General features: G+C 39.4%; 2 protein-coding genes across 2 annotated transcripts; one reads left to right on the top strand and one right to left on the bottom strand.

Moving 5' to 3' along the window:
- Positions 1-1,837: 1,837 nt before the first annotated feature.
- On the bottom strand, positions 1,838-5,680 carry c1galt1a (core 1 synthase, glycoprotein-N-acetylgalactosamine 3-beta-galactosyltransferase 1a; the record flags this gene model as incomplete). The annotated part of the gene is made up of 2 exons (XM_083981491.1): positions 1,838-2,005; positions 5,075-5,680. The coding sequence occupies 2 exons, from the start codon at positions 5,678-5,680 to the stop codon at positions 1,838-1,840; spliced, it is 774 nt and encodes a 257-aa protein (XP_083837617.1).
- A 6,956-nt stretch (positions 5,681-12,636) lies between these two features.
- On the top strand, positions 12,637-23,878 carry sdhaf3 (succinate dehydrogenase complex assembly factor 3). Its single transcript, XM_083981470.1, has 2 exons — positions 12,637-12,964; positions 22,818-23,878. Exons 1-2 carry the CDS (start codon positions 12,788-12,790, stop codon positions 23,010-23,012), a joined length of 372 nt encoding a protein of 123 aa, XP_083837596.1. The 5' UTR covers positions 12,637-12,787; the 3' UTR covers positions 23,013-23,878.
- The last annotated feature ends 3,335 nt before the right edge of the window (positions 23,879-27,213 follow it).

Here is a 27,213-nt window from a genome sequence, read left to right as displayed (position 1 = left end):
AAAACTTTAGTTGTGTGTAAAAAGAAAAATCAGAATTGAGGCACTTTCACCTACAATGTGAATATAGTCAGTATTCTGCTGTTACAGATGTAGTTTATGGAGCCAACAGTGTATCAAACATGTTTTATTTTAGGATATCAAATGATTTGTATTTGTTACATGTCGTTAGGGCCTTTGTTTAACTAAATATAATGTTTTTAACCTGTTTATGGTCTTCTTACATGGTGTAACCACTTCAGTGTTTATTACCAAAGTTTTTAGGTACTCTGAACAAAATCCTTTAACCTCCATTATGATGAATGTTGTATGAATAGAGACATTTGATTGTAAAATATGTATTTTTATTGTTCATTGTTCAGGAGAAGTAAAACAAGTAAACCATGTTAAATCAAAGACTTTTTTTTGGCAATAAATAAAATGTAATTTCTTATAAATTACCTTTTTCAAAAGTACACAGACTGAGATTTAACCTAGCCTCTCAAGTAAAAAAAAAAACGGTGAATCTGTGGTTGCCAGGATGTTAAAGTAGTAGTTTGTGTTCCTGCAGAGACTTGTCTTCACACCAAACCCCTGGATTCATTTTTTATTAATTTATCTTTCACCCTTTTTTTTTTTTTTTTGGACATTCCTGCTTTTTCTGCAGTGACACTAGTGATAGACAGCAGGGAAAGAGGGAGTGACATGTAGCAATATACTTTATTTAAGTCACATTAAGATCAAGATCTCAGACCTGAGAGCAGATTTTTTTTTTTTTTTTTAGGACAAATGTTTGCTCCAAATTTTTTTTTTCTTTTGAAATTTAAATATACATTCATCTATTCATTTATTCATATACATAAATTAGGATCAGGGACCACATTTAAACAGACAATAAACAACCAGTTAGACAGTAAGATGGTAAATTCACTAAAGTCACTATGACTCAGAAGTGCAAGTTAGAAAAGAGTAAAACATTTGTACAGCCCAAGTCAGTCAGCTGACTTCCAGCCAAATTACTGAATTGACCTATGAGTGTGTCCAGTTTCAGTCTAGTCTCCAGACAAATGAGCAGGATGTCTGAAGGCTACTGCTGAAACAGAAATATAATAGTTTTATAATAAATACAATAGACTTCTCCAGCACCAAACAGGAAGCAGTAAACTGAGCTGTGAGAATGTGAGAGGTGGTTTGGTGAGATCCACATCTCATAAGGAAATAAGGGCAACTGACAAGAAGATAAACGCAAAAATAAACACATGAATACAAAAAGTCCACATACAGTCATTTTCAGGGCAGATCCGTGACAGTTATAGTGGTGATTTAAACTTCAACGTGTTTTTCTTCCTATACTGTACATTTCCACCAGCAGCAGGATGAGGAAATAATCTCAAAGTTAGTCAAGTGTTACAAACAATGGCCCTGGGAGATGGCCAGTCGATTTAGTCAGTGAGGTTAGAGTAAGAATGTAGAAAATGAATACCAGCTGCTAATTCAGGTGTTGTCATGCATCACAACAAAATCCACTATCAGTGACCTTTACCTACTTTTTTATTCTACATTTGAACCACCTTCCTCATATTTCATCCACAAAGTCACTGTTGCAGTCCAACTAGACCTTTGCCACTGCCCACATAAACACAACAATAGGGAAGACTGACTGAGGACATAATTAATGACATTTGTTCATACACACATACAATTGCAGCTTTGTAAAAACAGACCCACCAACATTATGTGTAAGGTATTCACAGTTAGAGCACATGGAGGCTCTAAATACTTTCTATATTATGCCCAATGATCATAATGATGATGAGACTTGTCCATACCCTCAACCTCACCTTCAGTTAGTGCACAGGTTTTATAAGGTCTTGTTCTTGGTGTGCTGTTGTGGTGTGTTCTCATGGGGATTGAATCTGTATTTGTATCCGTATGGCCGCAGATGGTACGTCAGGTAGTTCAACACGTACAGCTGCGTCGCGTAGATGTAATGAAAGGACACAGCAAAGTCTGAGCAGCAACCCGGACCCTAGAGAGAGAAACAGAGAGAGAGGGAGAGAGAGAGAATGAAATTAAACTAAAAAATAAAAGCTTAGTCTGTAGATGACACAGAACCAGGAGGTGTTTGCGTGTGGTACATATTCCTCCCATCATAGTCTAATTTATCTCCCCATCCTTGGCTTTTCTGGCAATTTTGGGTTCAGCATCACTCCCACAAACACCTTTAACAGCAATGAACACCGACCAACTTCACGTAGTGGCTCATCATGACCCACACGAACAACAGCTTCCTTTTCCTAAAGCCAACGCACTAGCTTTTATGAACGCTGGTTTATGGGTTAGCAAACAAAGACCCGGCACAATCTCCCACTCGATGATGTTTGACCTTCGGTCGATAAACCAACCTTCTCATGAAGTATGTGACTGGTTATTTGTTACCAATAACCAGCTTGTCCAGACATGCAAAGTTAAACTGTATGAATCATATAAACAGAAACCCAATACAGTATTGGGTTTCTGTTTTATATTCCTGGGAAAGAGGTGTGGTCAGTGGGTGGCAACATGAGAGTCAGTCATCAATACGTTTTCAAGCAAAGTATATTAGATAGGCACTGGGCGTCTTAAATTTGTTGTGTATCTGGAGAAGTTTTATATGATATGCATCTACTGCAGTTTGCGTCATGCACAAATTATTACACACAATGATTTGCTCCCTTGTGTTCTGCAAATACCTTCCATGTCTGCAAAAGGTTGTGGGCCATGTTACAACACTAGATTAATATCTGTCCCTTTCTCTCCCTTGTGCACATTCATGGATGTGACAGGTAATACTGGACAATCGTGTTTCTTCTAATTTGCACAAAGTGTCATCGTACAATAAGCACTAGGCGACATCAAAAGAGAAGATGCCATTATTGAACACAATGCTCTTGTGAAAAGAGCTGATGACCTCTCTCTTCTTACACACATTGACAGACACTCTATATAACGATACAAAACAGCTCTGTTGTTGATAATTGATAAAAACCTGAACTTTTTTTTTTTGCCTCCTGTTCAACAAAATGAAGAACTACATCATGACAGTTTGGTCGTTGGCTACAAATGAACATCAGGAACTAAAAACCTCTCGGGTAATATTGCTTAAATAACCGGTTTAATGACATACTCCACTGTCATTAGCTTTTGTTTCAATGCGTTGTTTGAGATGAATACGATGGTACGCCATACGTCTACTTCAACACCCTACTTTCATGATATAATTTCACTATAGCATGAACATTTTACATGTTACATAAATTTCACCCGACAGTCGAACATCCCTAACTTTTTGTGAGTAGTGCATCTCTCTTTGTCCCATTTGTCTGACAAATTTGCCACTATTCTGTGGGAGCCTTATCACGCAGTGACCTTAAACTCACCATGTAGCCATATTATTTTCCCCATGCAATTATTTGTGCCATATTCACACTGTTAGAGTGTGAGAGATTTAGAAAATACTGGTATGATGATGCCATTATAAGATATTTGGGGAGATGGAGCTCAGCTGAAAACATATAAACCCCATATTCAATTGGAAAAGAAGACATCAAATGTTGAAACTGAGAAATGTCAGTTATTTGTACAAGCCTGGGATCCAGGTTTGTACAACACCACACATACGGGACTTTATAACATCCTGATGAATAATATCATGCACTTGCATATTGACAGAGACGTAATGTGAGGAGCTGGTCCGTGGTGAAGAGGAGAACTCCCATCGAACAAACATGCACTACCATTGGGTCGGAACAGAGGACAACAGTGCACTGCTGATTTAACAATAGGCGGCACACCATTGTGATTCACCGTTGCTGCTTACTTTTCTGCCACTACACACACATTCATTCATGATAGTTCAAAGTCCATCCTGCTGTGTACACTCATTATATGAGATGCAGCTCTCACACACACACCGCAAACTGACAAAAGTCACAGGGAGAGACATTAATGAGTCAGAGGTAAATACAACACACAGCCACAAAAAAAACTCTAACTGTTGTAGGAAGTCAGTTCATTGTGGATTTCCCCCCACAGCCTGGCAGGCCCTCGTGGACTGGTTCTTCCTGAAGCACCAAATGAGGGTTTATTTCTTTTTTTTTATAAAAAAATATGAACCCTTCAAAATGATATATTTCTTAGCTGTTCCTGTTGGTGTGCTTGTCTCATGACACAAATCAATTTCAGCGCAGTGCTAAGCTTAGGTATCAAATCACGATTCATCAGCAAAGCATGCAATCACACACACCAGGGATCTGTTTCCGTCAGTTGGTGACTCAGGAATTACACAGTAAAGACAATGCACACACTGTTTTCCGCAGGTGGTTGGCTAATTTTTTTGACCCTTGGTTTTTCTTTTCACAATATGTTAACAAGGCCTATGCACTTAGACTATTCCACCACTCTGTTTGCATTGGGTTTCTCTTATTATGTCCACTTAAGTCTCCTGTTTTTTTGCCTGCTGCAAACAAAAAAGAACAACAGCAAGCAGCTTATATTTAATCAGATGTAAACACTTCATCAGAGGTAAGGTATTGACTGACATTTTGGACCAGTTGCTTGACTCAGTTCTGGTGAAGTTGACAATGCCGACTGGTTCACTCTAACTCAATGGAGAGAGAGGGTTACTGTAAATGCATGAGTCTTAATTTTACCCAGCCTTGATAGACTCTGGATGTAAACTGTGTCGTGCAGGATCACCCGATGTGAATGGATATTTGCACTACAGTGTGAAATTTTAATCATATTTAAACCCTCATATGCCTGTTTTTGTTTGTTATTTAACTTAATGTTCTTTCTTTCTTCACTTTTCCTACATTTGGTTATTTCAAATGTTATATTTGTGCTCTCTATACAGTTTTTCACACTACATTGTTTGTTGTTTTCACCGTGTGTCAGAGAGAAATGGACTTTCTAATCTATTTCAATCTCTATGTGCTGTACATGTAGCAGAGAATTGACAAAAAAGCTGACTTTGACATTGGGGCATAAAGTGGGCATCTTCATGTCATGTAACATTTCCTGAGACCTGATTCTATCGAAGCGTTTTGCATTTACTTACCTCGATTGGAAGGTCGTAGTCGTACAACAGAAACCAAGGGCGTGGTCTTGGGAACTGTCTAACCATGTAATGGTCTGGTGGGTAAGGATGAAATGTTTGCCTCCCCATCACGTCTCTGGAGTCCGCTGGTGCCACTTTCATCGTCTCCATACATTTCCCCAGCGCCATATCCTCGATTGAGGAGAAGTGGGTACATTCCCCAGTGTCAAAGCCTTTTATGAATCTCCTCAGTGCCTCCTTGCTGAGGACGTAACCCGCCCCTCCACTCATGTAGCCCTGGCTGACGAAAGGCTTGAACCGTCTGCCCATGTACAGCGGCTTCTCTGGGTCGTATTTAGACAAAGTGAGGCGGAGATTCTCAATGACCACAAATGTGTCGTCATCCGCTTTCAGGAACCAGTCCGCTTCGTCCAGGTGGTGCTGATGGATGTACTGGAAAGCACGAATGGTCTTCCAGTACAGGTTGTCCCTCCCCTCGCTCACGTTGAGCGCCACAGTGGGGAAGTCTGTCTTGACGGAGCTCATGTACAGCACTTTGTCACAGCGCTTGGCCCAAGTTTCTTTGATGTGCTTGGTTCTGGATTCCAGGTTCTTTGGTCCCGTCATGATCCAACATAAGACCCGTGTTGTTTGCGAGACATTAGCCGCTGCGGTGTTGGTATTGGTGTTGTTGCTGTTGCTTTTGTTGTTGTTGTTGTCGTCATCTGGAAGAATAACAAATTAAAGATGTTAAACGGACGTAACCTCTGGGTACATACATATTCTTATGATGCAGTGCTTTCTCATCTTCAGTAGCAATTTGATTTCTAATTGCCATGAAATACAGATTCAAAAAACACAGGATGAGATGGCCATTTCTGTGCGAGCACATACAAAAGATAACTGGTGGGCTTGCCGGTGAATAGTGGATAGTAAGTTGGTACTGTAAGTCAAAATTTACCAAAGATTGAAACTAGAACCAACTCCTCAACCAACCAGCTTAAAAGAAATATAGTCTCTGTTTTTACGCAGCAAAGTTGACCTTTGGTCAAACTTCAGGGAGATGGTTTGGTCTATAAAAAGGACTTTCCATCAAGGTCTAATCAGTCAGTCTTTGAGCCAAATCTGGACAAATTTCCACAGATTTGCCACAGTTAAGAGGCTAAAAACATTTTGTCATGTCACCCTGACCTTGAACCTTGACCTATGACCCCCAAGATCTCTTCATCCCTGGGTCCAAGTGAATGTTCTTGCCTAATTTGAGGAAATGCTCAGTGTCATTGAGATCTTGCTTTTGTAATGATGATGGTTCTAACTGTTGTTGGTGTGTGGAGACAAAAAGGCAGAGCAGATACCAGCAGGACCAGCAAATCTGGACATAATTTGTTTTGGCAACTTCAAAGAGGTGCGTACTGTGAGATTAATGAGTGCGTGACAGCGGCATTTCAGCACAACAACAACAACACAACAAGCCCGTCCTACTGGTTCCTGGGATGATGCTTATTAACTATGGGGAGTGGAAAGGTTCACAAAATCCATGGTTTGGTTTTTAGGGTCACAGTTTTTGGTTTGTTTATGCATATGTTGCTGTCTTTTCCTTTTTTTTTCTCAATGCTCCAGAAATGCCATGGATCAGGATAGATAGATAGATAGATAGATAGATAGATAGATAGATAGATAGATAGATAGATAGATAGATAGATAGATAGATAGATAGATAGATAGATAGATAGATAGATAGATAGATAGATATAGATAGATAGATATTCAAACCAATTACACTCAGTTGGCAGTTATTTTTTTTGGCAATGCTGAGCTAAAGCTTAAGGAAGTGTCATTTATGGTGAGTACAGGTACAAAGTGTGGTTAGAAAATTGCTTCTGAGAACTAGTTCACCTGCATTGCTATAATTTAAGATGCCTTAGCAGGTGTGTCCCACGTTTCACAATGATAGTCGTAAAACATTTGGCATGGCATTTTTTTTTAGCCATTGTGATTAAAGTCAAAGTCTACTTCAAGAACTGCTTCAGCTATACCTTCCGTAATGTTCGTCAGTCAGAAACAGGTTTCCATTGATTTATGTCTTTTAATATTCTTCATGCCAGCTGTATATTTAGAGTTAAATACCTCAAGAGTTAATGGCAATAATTCAGCCGCTCTGGAATAGAATAGACCCCTGTTCTTAGTTTTGTTTTCAGACCATTTAGCCTACAATATATGCAAATGTGAGCAAGTTCACAAATATTAGCCTACCATAAATAAATAAAGTAAAATGCACTTTTTTCCAAACATTGCAGAGAATATATTTAACCAATGACAATGACGTAAACTAAAGCTAAAATGAAAAAGGTGTGTCTGATGCAACCTTTTCTTGCAAACTACAGGAACAGAATACACAAACCTGTATTTTTTGGAACAGATCTAAGTTTAAAGTTTTTAAAACTACAAATATGTTCTTGTGGATCTTATGATGCTTTACAGTAACAGAGATACATCAAGTCTCAATGATCGACTGCTTTATCTAAAACGAAAGTAGCCTACTTCTTGATGCAGTTTAGTTGAACTCTGGCAGAGTTATGTTGCCCTATTTATCATGAGTGTAGCTACTGTACATCTGCTTTCATAAAACCAGCCCCCATTAGGAAAACAAAGCCCAACTGAGATATGCTGTTTGCCGTTTGAAATTACACATTAGGTTACACTCACTTTGCATGTGAGCAAGCTGGAGCTCTAATTACATATTTTTGAGAAATGCTATTGTGCATTGACTGGCAGCAACACCTATCTGTGCAGTCCACTGAGAAGAATGGGAAGTCTGCGGTTACAGTTGATTAAACGGTCATATGCTACATGAATCATTCACCGAGACTCATTGTCCATTCTTGGAAACCCCGAGCCCACATACAGTAGCAGCAGATGTAGCCTTAGGGTAAAACAGCCTACCTACCTGTGTGAGCCATCTGAGAAGAAGCGGGTCTGACATCACGCAGTTGTACTGAAAGGTTTGAGTCGAACACAAACCGAAGACAGAAAAATCCCATCAAAAGTCCAGAGGAGAAGAGAAAGTTGTGCCTCATGCTGCTGATTTACCTGTGGGACTGGGACACGGTGTGTGACTCATTAACTCGCTCACTACAAGGCACACCTGTGGTCAGCTCTGATCAAATCAAATCGACATCAAAAATGTGGGCAGCAAGAAATACACTTAGCGCCACAATGAATCGATAATTTCAATCACTGCTAAATAATCTGTAATTTATTTTATTATTATTTTTTCTTTTACCAGGTGAAAAGCCGCAGGTGTTGAGGGTCAAAGGCTGCGCTCCTCACGGTCAGACCGCTACTCCCCCCTCCTCACAGGTGTTCCCAGTTACAAAAAAAAAGAGAGAGAGATTTCGATGATCTCTTCGTTTTCAGTCCGATTAGAGCCGAAACAAACGCAAACCGATACGTCACCAAAGTCCACACAACCGATAAGAAGAGAGGGGCATGCACGCACGCACACACGCGACATGATACGCGCACAGGGAGGAGTTCAATCGGTCGAGTTGCCACCTACAGAGACCTGTCCACCGCCCTCTGATGATAAAAGCCACACAGCAGGTAAATGATGCAGGCAAGAAATAGTTTTTACTCGCTTTACACTTTGTAAAGACCATGCAGGTTCAATACCCCCCACTTAATAAATTAGAGTCCAATCATCTCAACAACTTTCTTTATATTGTTCTGGTATTTACAATGAGGCACCTTTATTTTAGACACGATTTAAAGCTTTTCTTTTTCTTTTTTTACTGATGCATACAAATAAATAAGATGACATTAAAAACTCATTTAGGGGTGAATATGGGTAAACTGGGACACTTTCTGAAAATTTACCTTCAACATCCTTTTTGATTATGAACCAAATGTCTTAGCCCATCATATGATACCATTCTAAATAGCTTAAGATCTCTCCTATACTATGTAGAAGAAAAAACAAAGAAACATTAAACACTGGATGAATGACCCTTCACCAAAAAAAAATTGACCCAAAACCAAAATTTTGAGGCAGTATTGGTAAAGTGGGACACCATATATTGGCAAACTGGGACACCTCCATTTTTATTTAAACACAATAATAAAAACAACAACAATTAATTTCTAATGAATAGAAATATTAACATTTTTATTAAAAATACAATTTTATTTTAAAATCTTTATTTTCCTTGTCCCTGTTCTGCTCTTTTCTGCCATTGGATTCTGAAATAGGATTAGGCCAATTATCATTAGCATACTAGCTAGCTAGGATAGGCTAGCTAAGCATCACAAGCATAATTTTCATTTTTTTTCATTGATTTATGCAATTTAAGTAAATTTGTTTATATATCTAGCTAGCCATAGCTAAATTTATGAGGGATGAATAAAAGTGGAACTTATTTCTACCTTTAGAATGACTTAAATGATTGTCCCAGTTTGCCAATAACACACTGTCCCACTTTACCAATAGCACATTGGTAGAGTGGGACAGTAGTAAAATGCCACTTTAAAAAAAATGTAAGACTCACATGGATGTGATTTTTAAAAATTATGAATCACCATTACACCCCTTAACAAAATATATCACAATTACAAACTATCCACCAGTTTGCTTTTTTCTAGAACACTAACATCTTTCAGCTAAGAACGCTATGTCATTTTAGCTACCACCCTGTTTCACTGTGGAGGTAGTTGAATATGGTGAGCCACGCCCCTGGAAGTGATGTCATGGACACAGAACCACTCTTTTTTAATCTCATACATACCTATGATGAGCTCAATGATGATTTTTGGTTATAGAAGTATACACATGTAAAGATAAACATGATTAAGCTTAACTGTCCCACTTTACCCATTGTCCCACTTTACCCATATTCACCCCATGGGCTAAATAAAACTATTTCAATATATACGATTAGGTTGGAAATTTGGCACACCATTTTAATGCTGTAGAGATAACAGACATTGACAAACGAGGACATTTTGCATATGTTTTTATGGTGTGCTGCTACATCAGAGATGCTTTATGTTTTATGTAAATGAGCTATCAATGTTAATAGATCGTTTCACAGGTGAGAAACAGAAACCTGTCCCAGACCAAGGAGGACCAAGGCCTACATTGAATGTTTTGTTGACCAGTAGAGGGATTGTGAAATTTATCTTTTTAACATATAGGCTACAGTAAGTCAGAGTCATAAGCACCAGTACACTGAAGGAAAAACAAACCGTCAAGTTTGCAAAGTGCCTCACAGACAAATTACTGACAAAAAAAAGGAAAAAGACAACATTTTTGGAGATACAGCCTACAATTGGTCCAGTTCTGACATATGCATGCTGCATGGCCTTGCTGCTGTTGGTAAAGGTTCATTGTTTTGTCATTGACTGACAGGTTATACAATGGAGCCACTTGAAGGATATAAGCTGATAGGTGAACAATCATCTTGTATTACCTGCGGTGAGCAAAACTGTGGTATGTGTAGGTGGAGCAGTTGCTATCATTTCCACTCTTAATCTAATCAACAAGGTCACTTGTCTCTTTATTCCCAGTCATTCACACTAGACATACTGTATAAAGAGCCTGAGTCAGTAGAAGGTAAATTTAGGATTGAATATGTTTTGGTAATTGATTCATTGAATTGATAAAAAAATATATATATATTTTGAACATGAGATGATGATGAAGATGATGATAACACGTGATTTGAAATTAATAAAAATGAAGACAAACTGCTTTTGAATTTTGCTTTTTGTATTAAAGCAACACTATGTAGTTTTTCAACCTTAAAATAATGTTTCTAAACTGATTTAAAGGAGAATTCCGGTCATTTTTGACCCCTAAATCGTTGTCCTGATGGTCACCCAGTGCTGGGGGGAGCAAAAAATGCGACTAAAATTGATGCAGGCAAACTGGAGTTACACCATGGCTAGATGGCGCTAACGATAGCAACAATGCTAAAGTATGGGGGCAATTTTTTTCAACCACAACAAACGGCCGTCCAGCCTCCCCTCCAGAGCTCTGGAGACGAGCTATGGACGACGGCACCGGCAACGGCGACGGCAATGTTACTATAGCACTGGGACAGGGCGTACTGGAGGGCGACATGCAGTAATACCGACAACAACAACAAATTCACGTAGGCTATAGCTACTCCGGGAACGACACAGGTAGCAGACAGTTGCCCTTATCAACCATAGTACTAGTACCAAATAATCTACAAAGTGTTGCTTTAAACTGTTTTTATTTTCATATGGTTTCCTGTGGTTCTAACTGTTGTTGGTGTGTGGAGACAAAAAGGCAGAGCAGATACCAGCAGGACCAGCAAACCTGGACATCATTTGTTTTGGCAACATTAAAGCAGAAGGCGCTGCATTTCAGCACAACAACAACACAACAAGCCCGTCCTACTGGTTCCTGGGATGATGCTTATTAACTATGGGGAGTGGAAAGGTTCACAAAATCCATGGTTTGGTTTAGGGTCACAGTTTTTGGTTTGTTCCGCATTGGATAATGCAGGCGCACGGATTATATGTCAGCCTGCTCACAATTCATCAGCCACTGATATTGGATCAGTCATCCGTCAATCAAATGTCTGAGACACAACACGCACACACCGAGCTCGGTACTCTCGCCCCAAACATTGAATTGACGAGGTATTTAGATAGAGGTTTTTCTTAAAAAAATAACTGCATTTTTTTGTGATTAATGACATAAAAAAGGAAACTTATTCCTTATTATTTCAAAAAAATAAATTAATTTTCCTGAGAAAATTATTCTTATATGTGATATTTGTTTGTAATAATTATTATATATTGTTTTGTTGATGTTGTCCAAATGTGTAGACTTGATGTGGATGTACTGTGCTGCTCTCTTGGCCAGGACAGGAGATTTAGGTCTATTCAACATTTAACGGACTACAGAGGCAATATATATGATTATCTAGATTTCAGGAATAAGTAGGTATAAATTGTTCCCAAAAATTTTACAATGATGTAATTAATGCTATACCGCAAGCTTTAATTGCTTCTATAAAAGGTTCTTTACTTTATGTATCAACTGTACCTCGTCTATTTCCTTTATTTATTCGTGATTGTCTTTTCTCAGATGTGAAATGTGGTAAAAATCGCTTTCTAAGATCCATACTATCTAATGAATGTTTTCCCTCACCTTTAAAAAGAAAATTCATGCTGGAAAGTTATTGTACTGATCAATCTACCTGCATAAAAAATATATTTTATTATTTTTATTTTATTTTATTATTTTTTTTTTCATTTCATGGCTTTCCTGTTCCATCTGTTACTGTGTTAAATCTTTATTGAAATGCTGACATGTTAAATCAGTTTCAAAATGTATTTTATACTGAAATTTGCTGCTTGTAAGATTTGTATTTCTAATTAAAAAATAAATAAAAAAATAAAAAAGATTCTGAATCTCAATGGGATTATTCCTGGTTAAATAAAGGTTAAATATAAAATAAAATTTAAAAAAAACTCCAACACTAGGGGGCGGAAGTGCGGCGCGGAGCTCATTTACCGCAGAAGAGGAAGAAGAAGAAGGTTAACTTCCGGAATAAACAAGGACATGTGTTAAATAACTCTCATTGGCGATGGCCTGTCTGTAGCTTCGCCACGTCTGTGTCTGACTGCAGCTTTATGGTTTTTTGAGTTACAGGAGGAACTTGTTCATCAGGTTTTAAACGAAACATTCAGGGTCATTTCATCATGGCGGCGTCCGCTCACGTCTCCGCTGTCCGCGCGTTGTACAAGAGGATCCTGGTGCTGCACCGCTTCCTCCCCATAGAGCTGAAAGCGCTCGGCGACCAGTACGTGAAAGACGAGTTCAGAAGACACAAGAGTGCGTCAGCGGAGGAGGTGAAGGGCTTCATGACCGAGTGGCAGGTAAACCACTGACTGACTGACACAAACAAACCAGAAAACAGTGTTGTGAGTGAATCATATTAATAGACCTGAGGGAGTGAATGAATTAAATGATAGTAGTAATAGCAGTAGTAGTAGGCCTAGTAGTAGTAGTAAACTTTATTATCCCCATGCAGGGCAATTCCTACAGCCAGCAGAGAATAAATACAGCACAAACAAACAACAATACATTCACACATGTAACCATACACTGCACTAATGTTTTGAGGGGACTGATTAAGATGGGAATGGCCAATATGAATAGTAACAAGGCAAGGCAAGGCAATTTTATTTGCATAGCCCGTTTTTTTAGAAACAGTTTGTCTCAAAGGGCTTTACATGGCATCATAACAACATCCTCTGTTCTTAGACCCTCACATCGGCTGAGGAAAAACTCCATAGAAAACCCTTTTAACAGGGAAAAATCGGAGAAACCTCAGGGTGAGCAACAGAGGAGGGATCCCTCACCCAGGACGGACAGACGTGCAGTAGATGTTGTTACAGACAGGACAGTTGACAGTTTATGACACAGAATGTGCGAAATATGGAAACACAATAACAATAAAAAGTAGGCTATTTAAATCTGTTCGATATAGATGGAGGCTGCAGTGTGAAATAAAAAGTGGGCACAAAGCACAAAGCTGATACGGTTGATGTGTTTCTTCAAAAAGAAAAAGAAAAAACTCTGACAAGCTAACCCAAATATTAATACTCTATCCTGATAGTGTAATTTTCACTTCAGGAGTCAAAATCTAAAGAGCATCCATTTGAGCACAATAAGTTATATTACATTTAATATGGACATTGAGTGACTAGTGTACTGAGACCAAGAAATGTAAATGAGAGATGAGATACGGTACCCCTTTGTCTCCCCTAATTTTACACTTAGTATAACGGTACTTAAGTTTTCCTCTCACTGCTGGTAATGTTATCTCTGAGGCTTTGTCTTGCTCTGGTGTAATGTCAGTTCATCACCACATGATGACAGAGTAGCCTCAGTAAACAGAAATGAAGCATCTAGAGGCAGATGGAGTTTGATCCATTAATGCAATAATCAGAATAGGGCTGTACTGTAGCCTACAAAGTCCCTGTGCAAATATTGTAACTGCTGTTTATTATTATTATTAACATTAGACCACAGTAGGTGTAGAAACTGAAGGCAGATGTAAGCTATTCGTCATCCTCAGAGGTAAATGACCTTGTCCTTGTTTTTTGTTATTTGTTTGTCTTCGTAGGTTTGCCAAAGAGAAACTTCCCTTCTGGGACGATAACGTTTATTTGTTTTATTCAGATGAGGTAAAAGAGAGTCACAACTGTAACAAGCTGATATTATTCCAAGCCCCACCTGTACTTTTGTGCAGGTAAATGGATAGTTTGTTTTGATATGGGCGGAGGCTTGAGTCTACTGCTTATCCCGTTGCACAGGATATAATCATCTCTGGCCAGCAGGTGGCACTCATAATTAATATAATGCATAATTATATTGTCAATACTCACATGGTAACATGGTACAGTCAGTGTCATCAAGATGAAGTTGCTGTTGAGTCTGTGTTCTCCTTAAAAGCCTCTAGAGATGTTTCATTATATGTTGGGACCATCAGGTGACTTCTAACAGGATAGGTGAAACATGGCTGACTGTTCTCTGACCAGAAAATCAACTGGCCCAGACCTGAGAGAGTGAACGTGTATTTCGCTTTACTTGGTGCTTTAGGTTTGTTGCATGGAAACATCACATGCAGACATTTCTAATAAACCATCTCCATTAGCGCTGACTGATCAGTAGTTAAAGCTAGAGTAGGAGATCCTGGAAAAAGGGTTTGAGCAGGCTACATTTTGTACACAATTCAAAAGTCCAAGCCCCTTTCTTAAGACTTTCTCTCTGAAGCCACAATGCTTGTTCTCTTCTGCTGTAACATTGCTGCAACTGTTTCATTGAATTTAGCAAGCTAGCATAAGCTCTGGCGTCGCAATTAGTGCACAAAGCAGGGTATGCGCAGACGGGGGAGGGAGGGGCAGATGGCAGTTTGATAGATGCATCACGATCCAATGAATTTCTTGGTGGATGGTGTTTTTACAGGATTGTCCGTTCCACAGGTGACTGACATTTCTCATTTTTGTGACAAAGCATTTAATTAATACGTTGCAATTGGGGTGTGAAGAGGATTTCAAGCAATACAGGAAAAAAAAATGCTCCAGAAAAAGATCTCCCCCCTGACCTTTAATTTTGTCTTTAGTCAGAAAAAAAACAACCAAAAAAAAAGCTCCACTCAGTTTATTGTAATTTTATTCAAAAATGCTTAATATTTCATCAAAATGATGTTAACAATTAACTATTCAAATTTTCCTCTTGTGTTTTCTTTGAATCAACGTCCTGCCTGACAAACAGTCTCTGTCTCTTCTATCTTTACTTGCCTCCTTGTTTTTATCTCACTCGGTATCCAGACAGTTATTTTTCAGCTATAATTCAGATGATAGAGAATCTCCAGTGTGTCGGTGTGTGTGTGTTTGTGTAGGTTCAGTCTCATTAACAGCCGACTGCTGACCTGTTACTTCCTCGTCATCAAGTGTGTGTGTGTGTGCGTGTCAGTGTGTGAGAATGACAGAGCTGATCTCTCCATCAGAGGAGATAAAGCCGAGCTGCTGATACAGCGCTGAGTAGTTAAAGTGTACAAGTGTGTTTATGTGCAGGACGGCGTCTCTGTTCTGCCTGGTCTGGCTGTGTGTGTGTGTGTGTGTGTGTGTGTGGGTGGGGGGGCAGTTAATGTTGCATTGTGTTTATTGATTTTGTTTGTCCCATGAGTGTTGTAAAAGCTGAACTGCATCCAGACCTCTGATCTGAGAAGATGGTGGTGTCTCTCTGAGCCATATTCCTCTTGAGAGGTTCTTCATCCCTACAAGTTAACCCTCATTCATCTGATATAGTGTAATGTGCCATAGCAATATTTGACATCAGTATGATAACATCTTGCAGTACAATACACTCTGTCCTTTTATCAATATTTGTCCAGTGGCTGTTGGATGTGAATTCCCTAACATCTGTACTGGGACATTTTCTGGTTGTTTTCTGGTTAAACCGATCGAACTTGGCACCTCACGAACCAGGGGTCGAAAATATCATCACTCAGTCTGTCAGTGACATTCGCAATTCAGGCTGTCATACTATTAGAATTTCAAATTTCAAGGCTTACTCAATTTGTGAAGCCACTGTTGAATTGCCTCTTGCCAATTAGCTCAGAGCGATTAGACAATGGCCTTTGGTTCCAGAAGTTGCGGGTTCGAGCCTCAACTATAGTGCAAAATGAACATTATAATGTCAACTGTCTTGTCTTCTTATTTTCCTGTTTGTTGCTCCTAATTTTGCCAAAAATAGCCCGGACCCGACCCATCGCTGCGCGGCAGCTATAATTTTTTATATTTTGGGACCAGTGCATCAGGTCAGGTTGGTCGGCCGGCCCGGCACATTGAGAACTCTAAAGCCAACATTGTGATTGAGAGCTGGGAGATACAGGCTAACTGTCTTTGTCGTAACTGCAGCGAACATATTGACGGCGAGATGGTTAGATTTTTTTACATAAACGTTAGCCAATGTTGTTAGCCACAGCCTGTAGCTGGGCTACTTAGCATTAACTATGCTTGCATCGATTACATAGCAGTTTAATAATAAGATATTGGTAACATCTATGTATATCTTTGCAGTGGTCCTGTTGGTCAGCTAACCCAGCCCCTGGTGTAATTGGTTCTTGGCTCTAGACCAGCAAGGAGTTGGTGCTTGTCTGGGATGTGTTTTGAGAGCCAGATGCCATTGCTTAGGCGGTTGAAAAGCAAAGAACCGGTGCTAAGTCAGGCTCTGGCTCTGAACTAGCACTGGAACTAGCTCTGTGGAAAAGGAGGTTTTATAGCAAAGTTTGCATATAGCGAGGTTCCCCTTAGAAACATTCAGGCCCAGGTGCAAGAGCTGATAGGGATGCAAATGTATGATTATTCTTTCACGTGATTTTAAGAATAAGTGTAATTCCAGTTGTTTGAACATCAACTCACAAACTGAAGTAACAGCAATAATTGAGGCCAATTAGCTTCACACACGCACACTCTCCCTCTAAACCTGTAAAACACTGTCACTGCCAAAGTCCAGCACCTTTGTTCCTCCTCAGACCACTGCTGCATAACCTCATCAGAGTCTGTACTCTGATTAAATCACAGATGCTCAACAAGGTTTGTGGTGTTGCCACGGCACCTCACAGTCCTCCCACACACATCACACACAGCGGCGCTGCTTTACCGATAACTGAAAAAGTTCCACACTAGACGACATTTACAGTCGGCCGCCATCCATGTCAGTGCTTTTGTTCAGCAGCTGTGATGCCAGGAATCATGTTAAAGAAGCTAACTGATTAAATGATCATCATCAAAGATAACATCAAATGGGATTAATAAAATCTACAACACAGCGTCAGTAGTTTTTCATAGTATCTTTGAATACTGTGCATAAAAATATATCACTAGGCTCTAGGTCTAAGATCATAGTCGTTCTGACTTTGGCGTATTATCTGCTTCTCAGATTCATTGTACATAATGTGTCATTAAAAGCTGCAGAGCTCCCAGTTCTTATCTCGCTGGAGCTATTAGCGAGATAAGAAGTGTCATGGGTGTGAAGTGCCTTCTTGGTTTTAATCTTATCTGACTGGGTGCTCCTTCATTGCATCATTGCCAGGGAAAACGTCCTAAGCCCATTCCCTTCCCATTTGAGTGCCCCAAGGATCAGTCCTGGGAGCCCTACTCTTCGCAGTATACACCACTTCACATGACACCCAGCTATACCTATCGTTCCCGCCAAACAACCCCACTGTCTCAAAGCAGTTCTCAGCCTGTCTGCATTGATGAAGGAACACCACCTTCAGCTAAATCTGTCTACTTAAAGGTATAATATGGAGGAATTCCCCCCATCTAGCGGTGCGGTTGCATATCGGAACGTATTCTTGATGTTGCATTCACGTGAAATCGGGCAGACGTCAGACAGACAACAGACGCTGCATGTAACAGGATAAACAAGCGTCTATGTAAACAAGTGGTCTGCCAGCATGAGGCAAAATAATACAGGCGTGTTGTCATGGCGATGTCGTATTGTTTACCTGACCCACTTTTTACCGTCTTTCTCTCGTCGAGTAAAATTGCATCCGGTTGGTTTGCCGACGGCCGTCTGCCTGACTGCACCTGAATGCAACATCAGTGCCTCCGTCCTTCCTCACACTACACAGTGGTGACAGTTTTAACAGGCGCTACCTGGAAAACTTTCTCCCCGAGCCGACAGCTCCGCTGAGTTTCCGTGGTTACCTACAGTCACGCTGTCACTGAACGTAAAAAATGGTGATGCAACATGGCCGCCTCGGCTCGGTGTGTCGCCCCCTTATGTATTTGTAACGACTTGTAACAACTCATTCTAAGGTACGAGAAAGCTTTCATTTGTATGCGGGTGTGATTCGACTTCAGTGAAATACGTATTTATGAGAGCAATATTTGATTTTTGCTAATAAAAAGCCAAATAAATTACATACTGGGGCTTTAAGTCATCTTGGCCAACCATCCATATCAAAAACTTGGCTGTCATGTTTGATGACCAGGAGCTCTCCCTCTCCCTCTTTGACCACGTTGGACCGTGGAGGAGAGCAGCACTGCCATCCAGGTCGTGTCATTCTGCGTCATCCAGCCTCTTCGTTTGTTGAGATGTCTTCTTGCGTCACTGATGATTGGCACAGCTGTTTCAGACCAATGAGAACAGCACTGTGCCTTGGTAAGAGTGAATTTAATAATCGTCACTCACACCCCTCCCTGTATTTCCAACCTCAGCCAGTGTACTGTTGCACTTTACACTGCCGCATCTTCAGGAACTGAAACAGCTGGTACACTTGGAGACACCAAGACCTTCTGTTGTACACTTAGAGGTAGAATAGACTCAGCAGTATATTGAACATCAGTTAGACCATAACATTTGAGTAATTTTTACCATTAATATTCATGCGCCTCTCATCTGCTAGTTCCCAAAAAAATAATCACTCCTGAGGGTATGCCAGGTATTATTTTTCTGGATGGGGCAGAGCCAATGTTTTCCAGCACAATTAAACAGTGTAGGGGAATGGTAAATCACCCATCTGCAGGTAATTTCTCTAATGAAGTCGATGGTGATTGCTGCTGAAATCCTGAGAGGTCCCTTTGTCATTGCAGTAGCTGTGAAGCCACAGTGGTGAGTGGAGGCATTTACTTTCATTATGCCTCTCTATAACAAGTATGCATCGTTTTCAAACCCAGAGTCCATCTGAATCGGTCCCAGTCTGGGACTGAGGGGCTTTGGTGGTCTCTGTTACCAAAGCTCTCAGCTCTAGTGAAAGCTCTGGCTGTATTTCAAATGAGAGCAATTCAATGGAGCAATTTATTTTCCTGTTTTAATTGCTGCGTCATCTGGCCACAGCAAAATAACAAAAAGCCAAAGCTGTGTGTGTGATACATCAGTGGGAAAACCACCTTTGGTCTTTGAATGGATACCTGGGCTGGACTGATGGCCCAGAGATTCTCATGGTGAGAGCTTTAATGGCTTTTGTTTTGATGGATGCCGTGTGTAGGCCTACAAACCTACAGAAGGCTGGACACGAAGCTAAATGAAACTCTCAGTTTTATTAAACAGTTAGTTATCTGTTAAATCATCTCTAAAACACTGTGAAGATGACAGATATCACCGTCTATAGATGTTTCACTAGTTACAAAGAGCCTGACGATAGACATTTCATCAGATTTGTTTTATACGTCCAAAAATGGCGTTAGTTTTTTAGCTTGACAGGCAGGTTCATTTACAGCTGAAAAGACCAGTTATTGGAATATGGATGTATTTTTATTTTACGTTCTTGTCATGTACCCGAGCCTCAGAGGTTTTTAAGACATAAAATCAAATTTCTTTGAAAAATAAAAGGATATTTCACAGTTTGGCCTCAGCAAAATATTCTCCCGTCTCTTCTAAACTTGAATAATGTAATATAATCTGCCGCTAAAAAAAAGAAAAGAAAAAGAGCTGACCTGATACAACTCACAATCACCTTCACCTCAAGAAATAAACATGGAGGGCATTTTACCAAAAAGTACATTCATAACCTCCTCAAAGGCATGGAGGAAAAACAGGAAAAGTGTAATTCTCAGTGAATAGCAGTGCTATTTAATTATGATAATTAAAAGCAAATAGTAATCAGTGTTGTAGTGGCAGAACTTACTGTGAAATAGGACTCATAGTGCTATAAGTGAGTGGTATCATTGATTTCTGAAAATGTAGGAGTAGGTTAACAATGTCAAAAACCAGATTTAAATAATTCATATTGGACATCAAACTTGGAGGCAGTATTGGATTTTTTCCATTCTCTAGTTTAGAAAAGTGGACATTTAAAAACAAGTTTTGATTATCTTTCCAGCTTTCATGTCAGACTGCATTCCCTCTTTTAAACTGGTCATTCAACATCAAAAATCTAGGGGTGCGGGGAAAAACTGATACAGTAGCATCGTGATATTTTGCATGGCCATATTGTGTCGATATACGGACGCCAAGTACCGATCTGAACAGACTATGAAATGTATCCTATTAGAAAAAACAAATGTTAACAAAGTTTTCATTTGGATACATCATTTGCATTTGAAAAAGGCGAATAAACTGCAATATATCGCAGCATATTGTAACGATTTTAATATAGCAATTATAGCAGTAATATCGTATTTAGACGCAAGTGTCCTGACAATATTGTATCGCCTCTGGTGATTCCCATCCCTACAGTGAATTGTTGCATCCAGAAAACAAATCTGCAGAGTCACTTCTGAGCTGCAGCCTTTCAGACAGAGGAACATTCACCGTCCACTCTACCTCCATGGGTACGAGTACTTAAGTCTGCAAATCTCTAATCCAATAGAGGTGGAGAGATCTTCAGAAACCTTTAAAGCTGTTTAATTCCTTCGTACCACATTCATTGTGGTACATGTGTCTCTGCCCTACACTCTGGATCATGTCTCAGAGGGAACAGGCAGTCAGACTTAGTGCATTGTGAGTGCGAAGGAGAGACTCATCTTCATTTGTTTTATTTTATCTGATAACAATAAATGAAAGTAGATGCAATCTTATGTCAGCAACCATAACACCTAATGATGTTTCTAGACCAATGAGAGGTTTTGTGACAGTATCATGCAGATTGTGATACTGTCATGGCGACAAAATCTATCCACGGACGCACAGATGAAGCACAAAAAAAACAGCCTGACACACACCAGAATTGTCCGATCAGTCATTTAGATAAAAAAGTAAAATGTACGGGCACAAATGTACCAAACTGTTGGCGTATTCCTTTGAGCTATAACGTCCTGTTTCAGGAAGGATATTTCTCCCTTGGCAAATGTTCAACGTAATTACATTATGTGCAGGAAAAAGCCTCTTAGATAAATTAGTTGTTATTGGTTACAGTGGGAGAGTTCCAAAAACACAAGATGCTTTATGAATGGGAAAACACCAGACAGCGACTACGTGCTCTTCTTTGTCCAGATGATTGAACGGCTTCTCAGAAGTCAAACATATGGAGGCGGCCGCGGAGCCGCTCAGGATGATTCACACACACCGACAGCCTCGTCACTTCTCACGTGGGCTGACAGCAACTGGACAGCTCATTGTCTTAGATTGATTTGACTGATCCTGAGTGACACCAGTATTGTAGATTTAAGAACCTAATCTTGATTTTTACTGTACAGGTAATGTTTTTTTTTCCTTTATATTTTTTTGTCCATTTAAGGACTAGTTGTCGTCGAGGGGGTGAGAGTGATAAACAAACCCAGAGCCTCTGCAGTCGGCATCAACTGTCACTCTGCTTTTGTTTCAACAGCATCTGTTTGGCCCTAAAGGAACACGAAGAGTAAAAAGCCAACAATCACTGTCAGGTCCTTGACCTTTACAGGTTTATTTTTGTAGATTGTAATTGTCCTGTGAGTCCTCTCTTTGTTAAGTGCATTCACCAAGTGAGCTGCTGAATTACGGGAAGATTGGTGATGCAGCGGGTTTGAAACGGTACATTTTGTTAGGGACTATTTTAGAGCTGCAACAATGAATCGAACGATAATTCGAATTATTAAATTGATCGCCAACTATTTTGATAATCAAATAATCGGTTTGAGTAGTTTTTTAAAGAAAAAAAAGTCCATATTCTCTGATTGCAGCTTCTTAAATGTGAATATTTCTGATTTATTTGTTCCTTTACGACAATAAACTGAATATCTCTTTGGTTTGTGGACAAAACAAGACATGAGGAAGTCATCTTGTGGTTTGAGAAACACTGATTTTTTTTTCAACATTTTTTAACATTTTATTGACCAATCAACTAATCGATTAATCATTTAAATAATCAACAGATTTATCGATAAGCAAAATAATCGTTAGTTACAGCCCTAGACTATTTTCTGTAGCGTATTGATCCACATTTGGTGCTGTAGTATTTGTGTCTGGGACTGAGTCAGAATAAACTACAGTGTATGTATTGGTGATGAAATATTCAGTGAAATATTGTGGTTCAATAAGGTGCATTTGATACTTTCTGGAAGCAATAGAGCTGTTAAACATGGCTCAAATATGATATATCAATCTGTGACGAACACATACACACAAAACTGCAATGAAAACCTACGTATTTATCACTCACGGCTGCACCAGCCACACAGTGTGATGATGTGTTCAATGAATCTGAAAATGGTGATAGCTGGAAGTGCAGGTGCTAAACGCTGCTGCTATATTCTTATCTTGTCTTTGTGACCACACCCTCCACCCCCACAGATGTACAAGGACACCCTGCAGACTCAGGTGCTGGAGTCGGCGGGGAAGCAGCTCAGCTCCGTGAAGTTCGGCACCGAACTGCCAGAGGGGAGACTCACTGATTTCCAAGACGAACAGGTCGGCCAACTGTACGAGCTCATGCTGGAGTCCACCAAACCCAACAGACAGTTTAACATCCAGGAGGACGGCAAGTGAGGCCCCCCCCCCCCCCCCCCCGACTACAAATAACACAAGGTGCTGTGATTCAGACCACGACTATTACCTCTCTGAGTGCTTCAGATGAAGAGTGCTACTCAAAGCCACTAGAGGCTTTTAAGGACATTTGACTGTATTAAAGTGCTGTGTAATATCTCCGTGTTCCTGTGCTTGTCTCCTTCAGCGTATTTAATAAGAAGCAGCTCGTGATGCTCATCTGCAGGTGTATTGAGATGGCTCTGGTTCAGTTTCTTTGGTCAAATTTTTCTTTATACAATTGTGAGGGAGAGAGACGCACAGTGGTGTGTCTCCTCTGCCATCATCAGTCATGCCTCGTTCAGCTTCAGGGCTCATGTTGACATTGTTGAAGTGGGAAATATGAACAGTTGAATCAACACCGACACAAAAGCCACAAACTGTGTTGAGGGTGGTGATGTGATGTGGGGTGGGGTGGGGTGGATGGAGCTGTTATAAAAGTCAACTCACAGTTGTTGATGCGCCGTTTCTCTCCCACAGACTTCAAGCACCCCCATTCATTTCTCCACAAGTAAACAGCAATCAGTCATGCACCGTACAAATGTACCAGCGGTGACCCAGAGTCCTGCATCTGCTCAGAATAAAAGGCTGCTCTGAGCCCCTGCCTCCTCCTCACTCTCTGCTCTGTACTTATGTTTTGTTGTTGTTTGTTGATGTTACCTAACGTCTGCTGGCCTGGTCTCGTCTTAAAATCCACATTTCAGTTCTTTTTCTCAATTCTTTTACACCCTGCATCAATACAAATGCAGTCAGCATTGTACAGTACATCTGCTTTATTAGAATCAGTTCCCATTGATTCTTATGTTAAAATGTCCTCACTCACAGCTGAAATAAACATGTCTACAACCTGCTACAAAAACAGTTTACAGTAGTCTAGATTTTTGTACAACTCACTCTTTTAAATTTCATTCAAAAAATTCTCAATTCATGGAGTGAACACAAACCAAAGCCGTGGCTCCAGGCTCTCCTCCTTTTTGCCCATTGTTGGATTCACCAGGAGGGTTAAGGTAGCATAAGGAACAGACAAGATGGTGATAATGACGTAGCAGCTCACTCTAAGCTTTAACCCCTTTGTCGACACAAGTAACCACATTCGGTAACTTATTTTTTACAAATAAAATACTTATTTTTTTCATCTTACACACATTTTTATGTATTAAAGAGACCCTGAGGAGTTTGCTTTTGGTTATAAAAGAGTCTCATATTAATGTGGATGAATCTACGTTACCCACACTTGTTAATGGGTCAATTTTCGATAAATATATAATTTTGTCTTTATAGTTATTAGTAAGGGCATTTTAGCAGATATTTGACCAATCTGGGAACTAAATCCTTACCAAGAAATTTCTTCACAGTTGTCTTTAGGAACATGCGTAGTATGACGTCTTAAAATGTTGAAATTCAACTCCCGTGGGAATCCCCCTAAAAAACGACTCAAAGTTGGGGTACCCGGTAACTGGATTTTTGAACATTCCGAAATGTTAAATTTGGCCTTAAGTAACTTGTGAGGGGTCAAACTAGGGGTTTTTCATGATTCTGAGTTGATTGCAAACATTAGTTTTACACCCAAAACACTCCTTGGTGGAGAAAAAAACAGCCACACCCACTTTTCTTGTTCATCGGAACCCCCATCACCACCACCAATAGAATGTATTGCAGAGAAGCCATTCCTTATCATTGCAGAGGTTGTGTTACATAATACTACTAAATACTCAATATAACTTTCTACCCTTTTTTCTATTTTTTTTCTATTATATTTCTACAGACCCTCCAGGATTTTGTGGTGTCGCTAAATTTATTAAAAAAGTTATTATAGATGTAATTTATTATGCAGATCGGTAGCAAGCAGCGAGAGAGAAAAGACAGTGGACATGCACCAGATTTCACATACCAGCAACAACTGAAACAAGTTTGTTCGAAATGAAGATGGGAAAAGTACAAAAAATACACAGTGGTGCTACATTGATTGCAAACATGGTAATGTTAATCTGCACACACACTGAGCATCAATCTCCATCGAGCATCCAGGCTCTAAGAGGTCGTTTTTGAAGAATGGAAAAAGATGTTGCAGTGTGTCACAAACTTGTTCATTCCAGCTTGGGCCTATTGCTTGGTCATGGCCGTGGTAGCTGTTGTAGTGTATTATGGGATTTGTAATGTGAGTAATGTGAATGCTATATTGGTGGGCCATTATTAACATAATAGGGCCATATAAAAGTGTCGCAGGACAGATCTGGCCCCCAGGTTTTTGACATGACATTGACGTGTGTGCTAGATTAATGTCCAACAATGTAAAAAGGTAGAATATAAGTTATATTAAATATTCAGTAGTAATAGTAGAAGTTTTTTTGTGACATTAAAGAAAATCTCTGTCATACACAGGAATAGCTGATCTCTAATGTATTCTATTGAGTATAGTAGATCACCTTTATTATAATAGCCTAAACCGTTCTGCAAAAATCCTTGCGATGACAATAGGCCTACGCCATGTTTTCCTAGCTTGATAGCTAATGGGGCAGTCAGCTAGCATTTAGGAAAATAAAATGGTCAGAGATGGTCATCAGATTCAGTCGCACATAGGAGTTGGCTAACTAACCATATTATTTACTGTTATTTACCAACTAACAGCCATTTTGGTAAGACTTTGACGCCTATCTCTATAATGCATTATAACCATACTTATAATGAGTTATAATGTGGTTATAGCATTGTATAACTATAATTATAAAATTATAAATTATAGACCATTATAACTCTATTGTAATACTTGACCTTAAGCCATTATAAAATGCTCTATGATGTGTTATGCTTATTGTTATAAAGCCTTATGATCATTTATGAGTATTTATAATGATGGTTATACACTTTTATAAGCCAATTATAACACATTATAACTATATTTACGATGTATTATCGACGTGGGCATTGTCAGCCAGTTACTAACAATTATAACGTATTATTATACCTGACCTTATAAGTCATCATAAAATGTTTTATAGTGTGTTATGATTATTGTTATAAAGCCTTATGATAATTTATGAATGTTTATAATTATAGTTATACAGTGCTATAACTGCATTATAACTTTTATTATTATAACCCATTATAAGTATGACAATAATGCATTATAGAGATAGGCATCAAATAAAGTGTTACCACAATTTTTAAGTTTCTTATGCATGTTATCAACGCAATGACATGACATACTTCAAGTTCTTATGCTCTCACATAAGGTGTAAAAAGTGTCTGTCAATGATCTAAGGTTGTATATGGCTTCAACATGTCTAGCACTAGCTAACTCCAAAATTCCTCACTTTTAATGCTAACCAACTACAACTACCACTAAACAATACTTAGGCCGATTTACCATGGCAATAAATAAAAAGTAGAAGAAAGCAACCTTTTAATGTACATGTACCCAATAGTGAGAAGTGTGTGTCTGTGTGTAGGCTATGTGTATGTTTCCGTTTTTACTGGTATGTGAAATCTGGTGTGCACCTCATGTCTTTCCTTCTCTCTCGCTCCCGATCCGCATACAACTTAATGTTATATGAAAACAATAACTAGTAATAAAAACACAGACATGCAAAAAAACGTAATGGAAACACTGTGGCCACAGCTGAAAACAGCTAGTATGATAGCAAATTTGCAGAAAAGTTGCAGTGGTAAGGCCAAAGAATTCATGATTGAATTTGCATTAAAGTAACATTGCGGAGTTTTTCGGCCTTAAAATAATGTTTCCAGACTCATTGCAATGGTAGAAAAATGGTTAATAGGATGAATGGTGCTGCCGCTGCAGCCTGAGCCGGGTCGCGTCGGCTGAAACTGCACTATGGAACTTCCCTGCACCAACATTCTATTGGTGGTGGTGATGGGGGTTCCGATGAACAAGAAAAGTGGGTGTGGCTGTTTTTTTCTCCACCAAGGAGTGTTTTGGGTGTAAAACTAATGTTTGCAATCAACTCAGAATCATGAAAAACCCCTAGTTTGACCCCTCACAAGTTACTTAAGGCCAAATTTAACATTTCGGAATGTTCAAAAATCCAGTTACCGGGTACCCCAACTTTGAGTCGTTTTTTAGGGGGTTTCCCACGGGAGTTGAATTTCAACATTTTAAGACGTCATACTACGCATGTTCCTAAAGACAACTGTGAAGAAATTTCTT

Source organism: Trachurus trachurus, assembly GCF_905171665.1.
Source record: "Trachurus trachurus genome assembly, chromosome: 11".
Lineage (NCBI taxonomy): Eukaryota > Metazoa > Chordata > Actinopteri > Carangiformes > Carangidae > Trachurus > Trachurus trachurus.
Note: the sequence above shows the minus strand (reverse complement) of the source record. Positions and strands in the feature narration are given on the sequence as shown.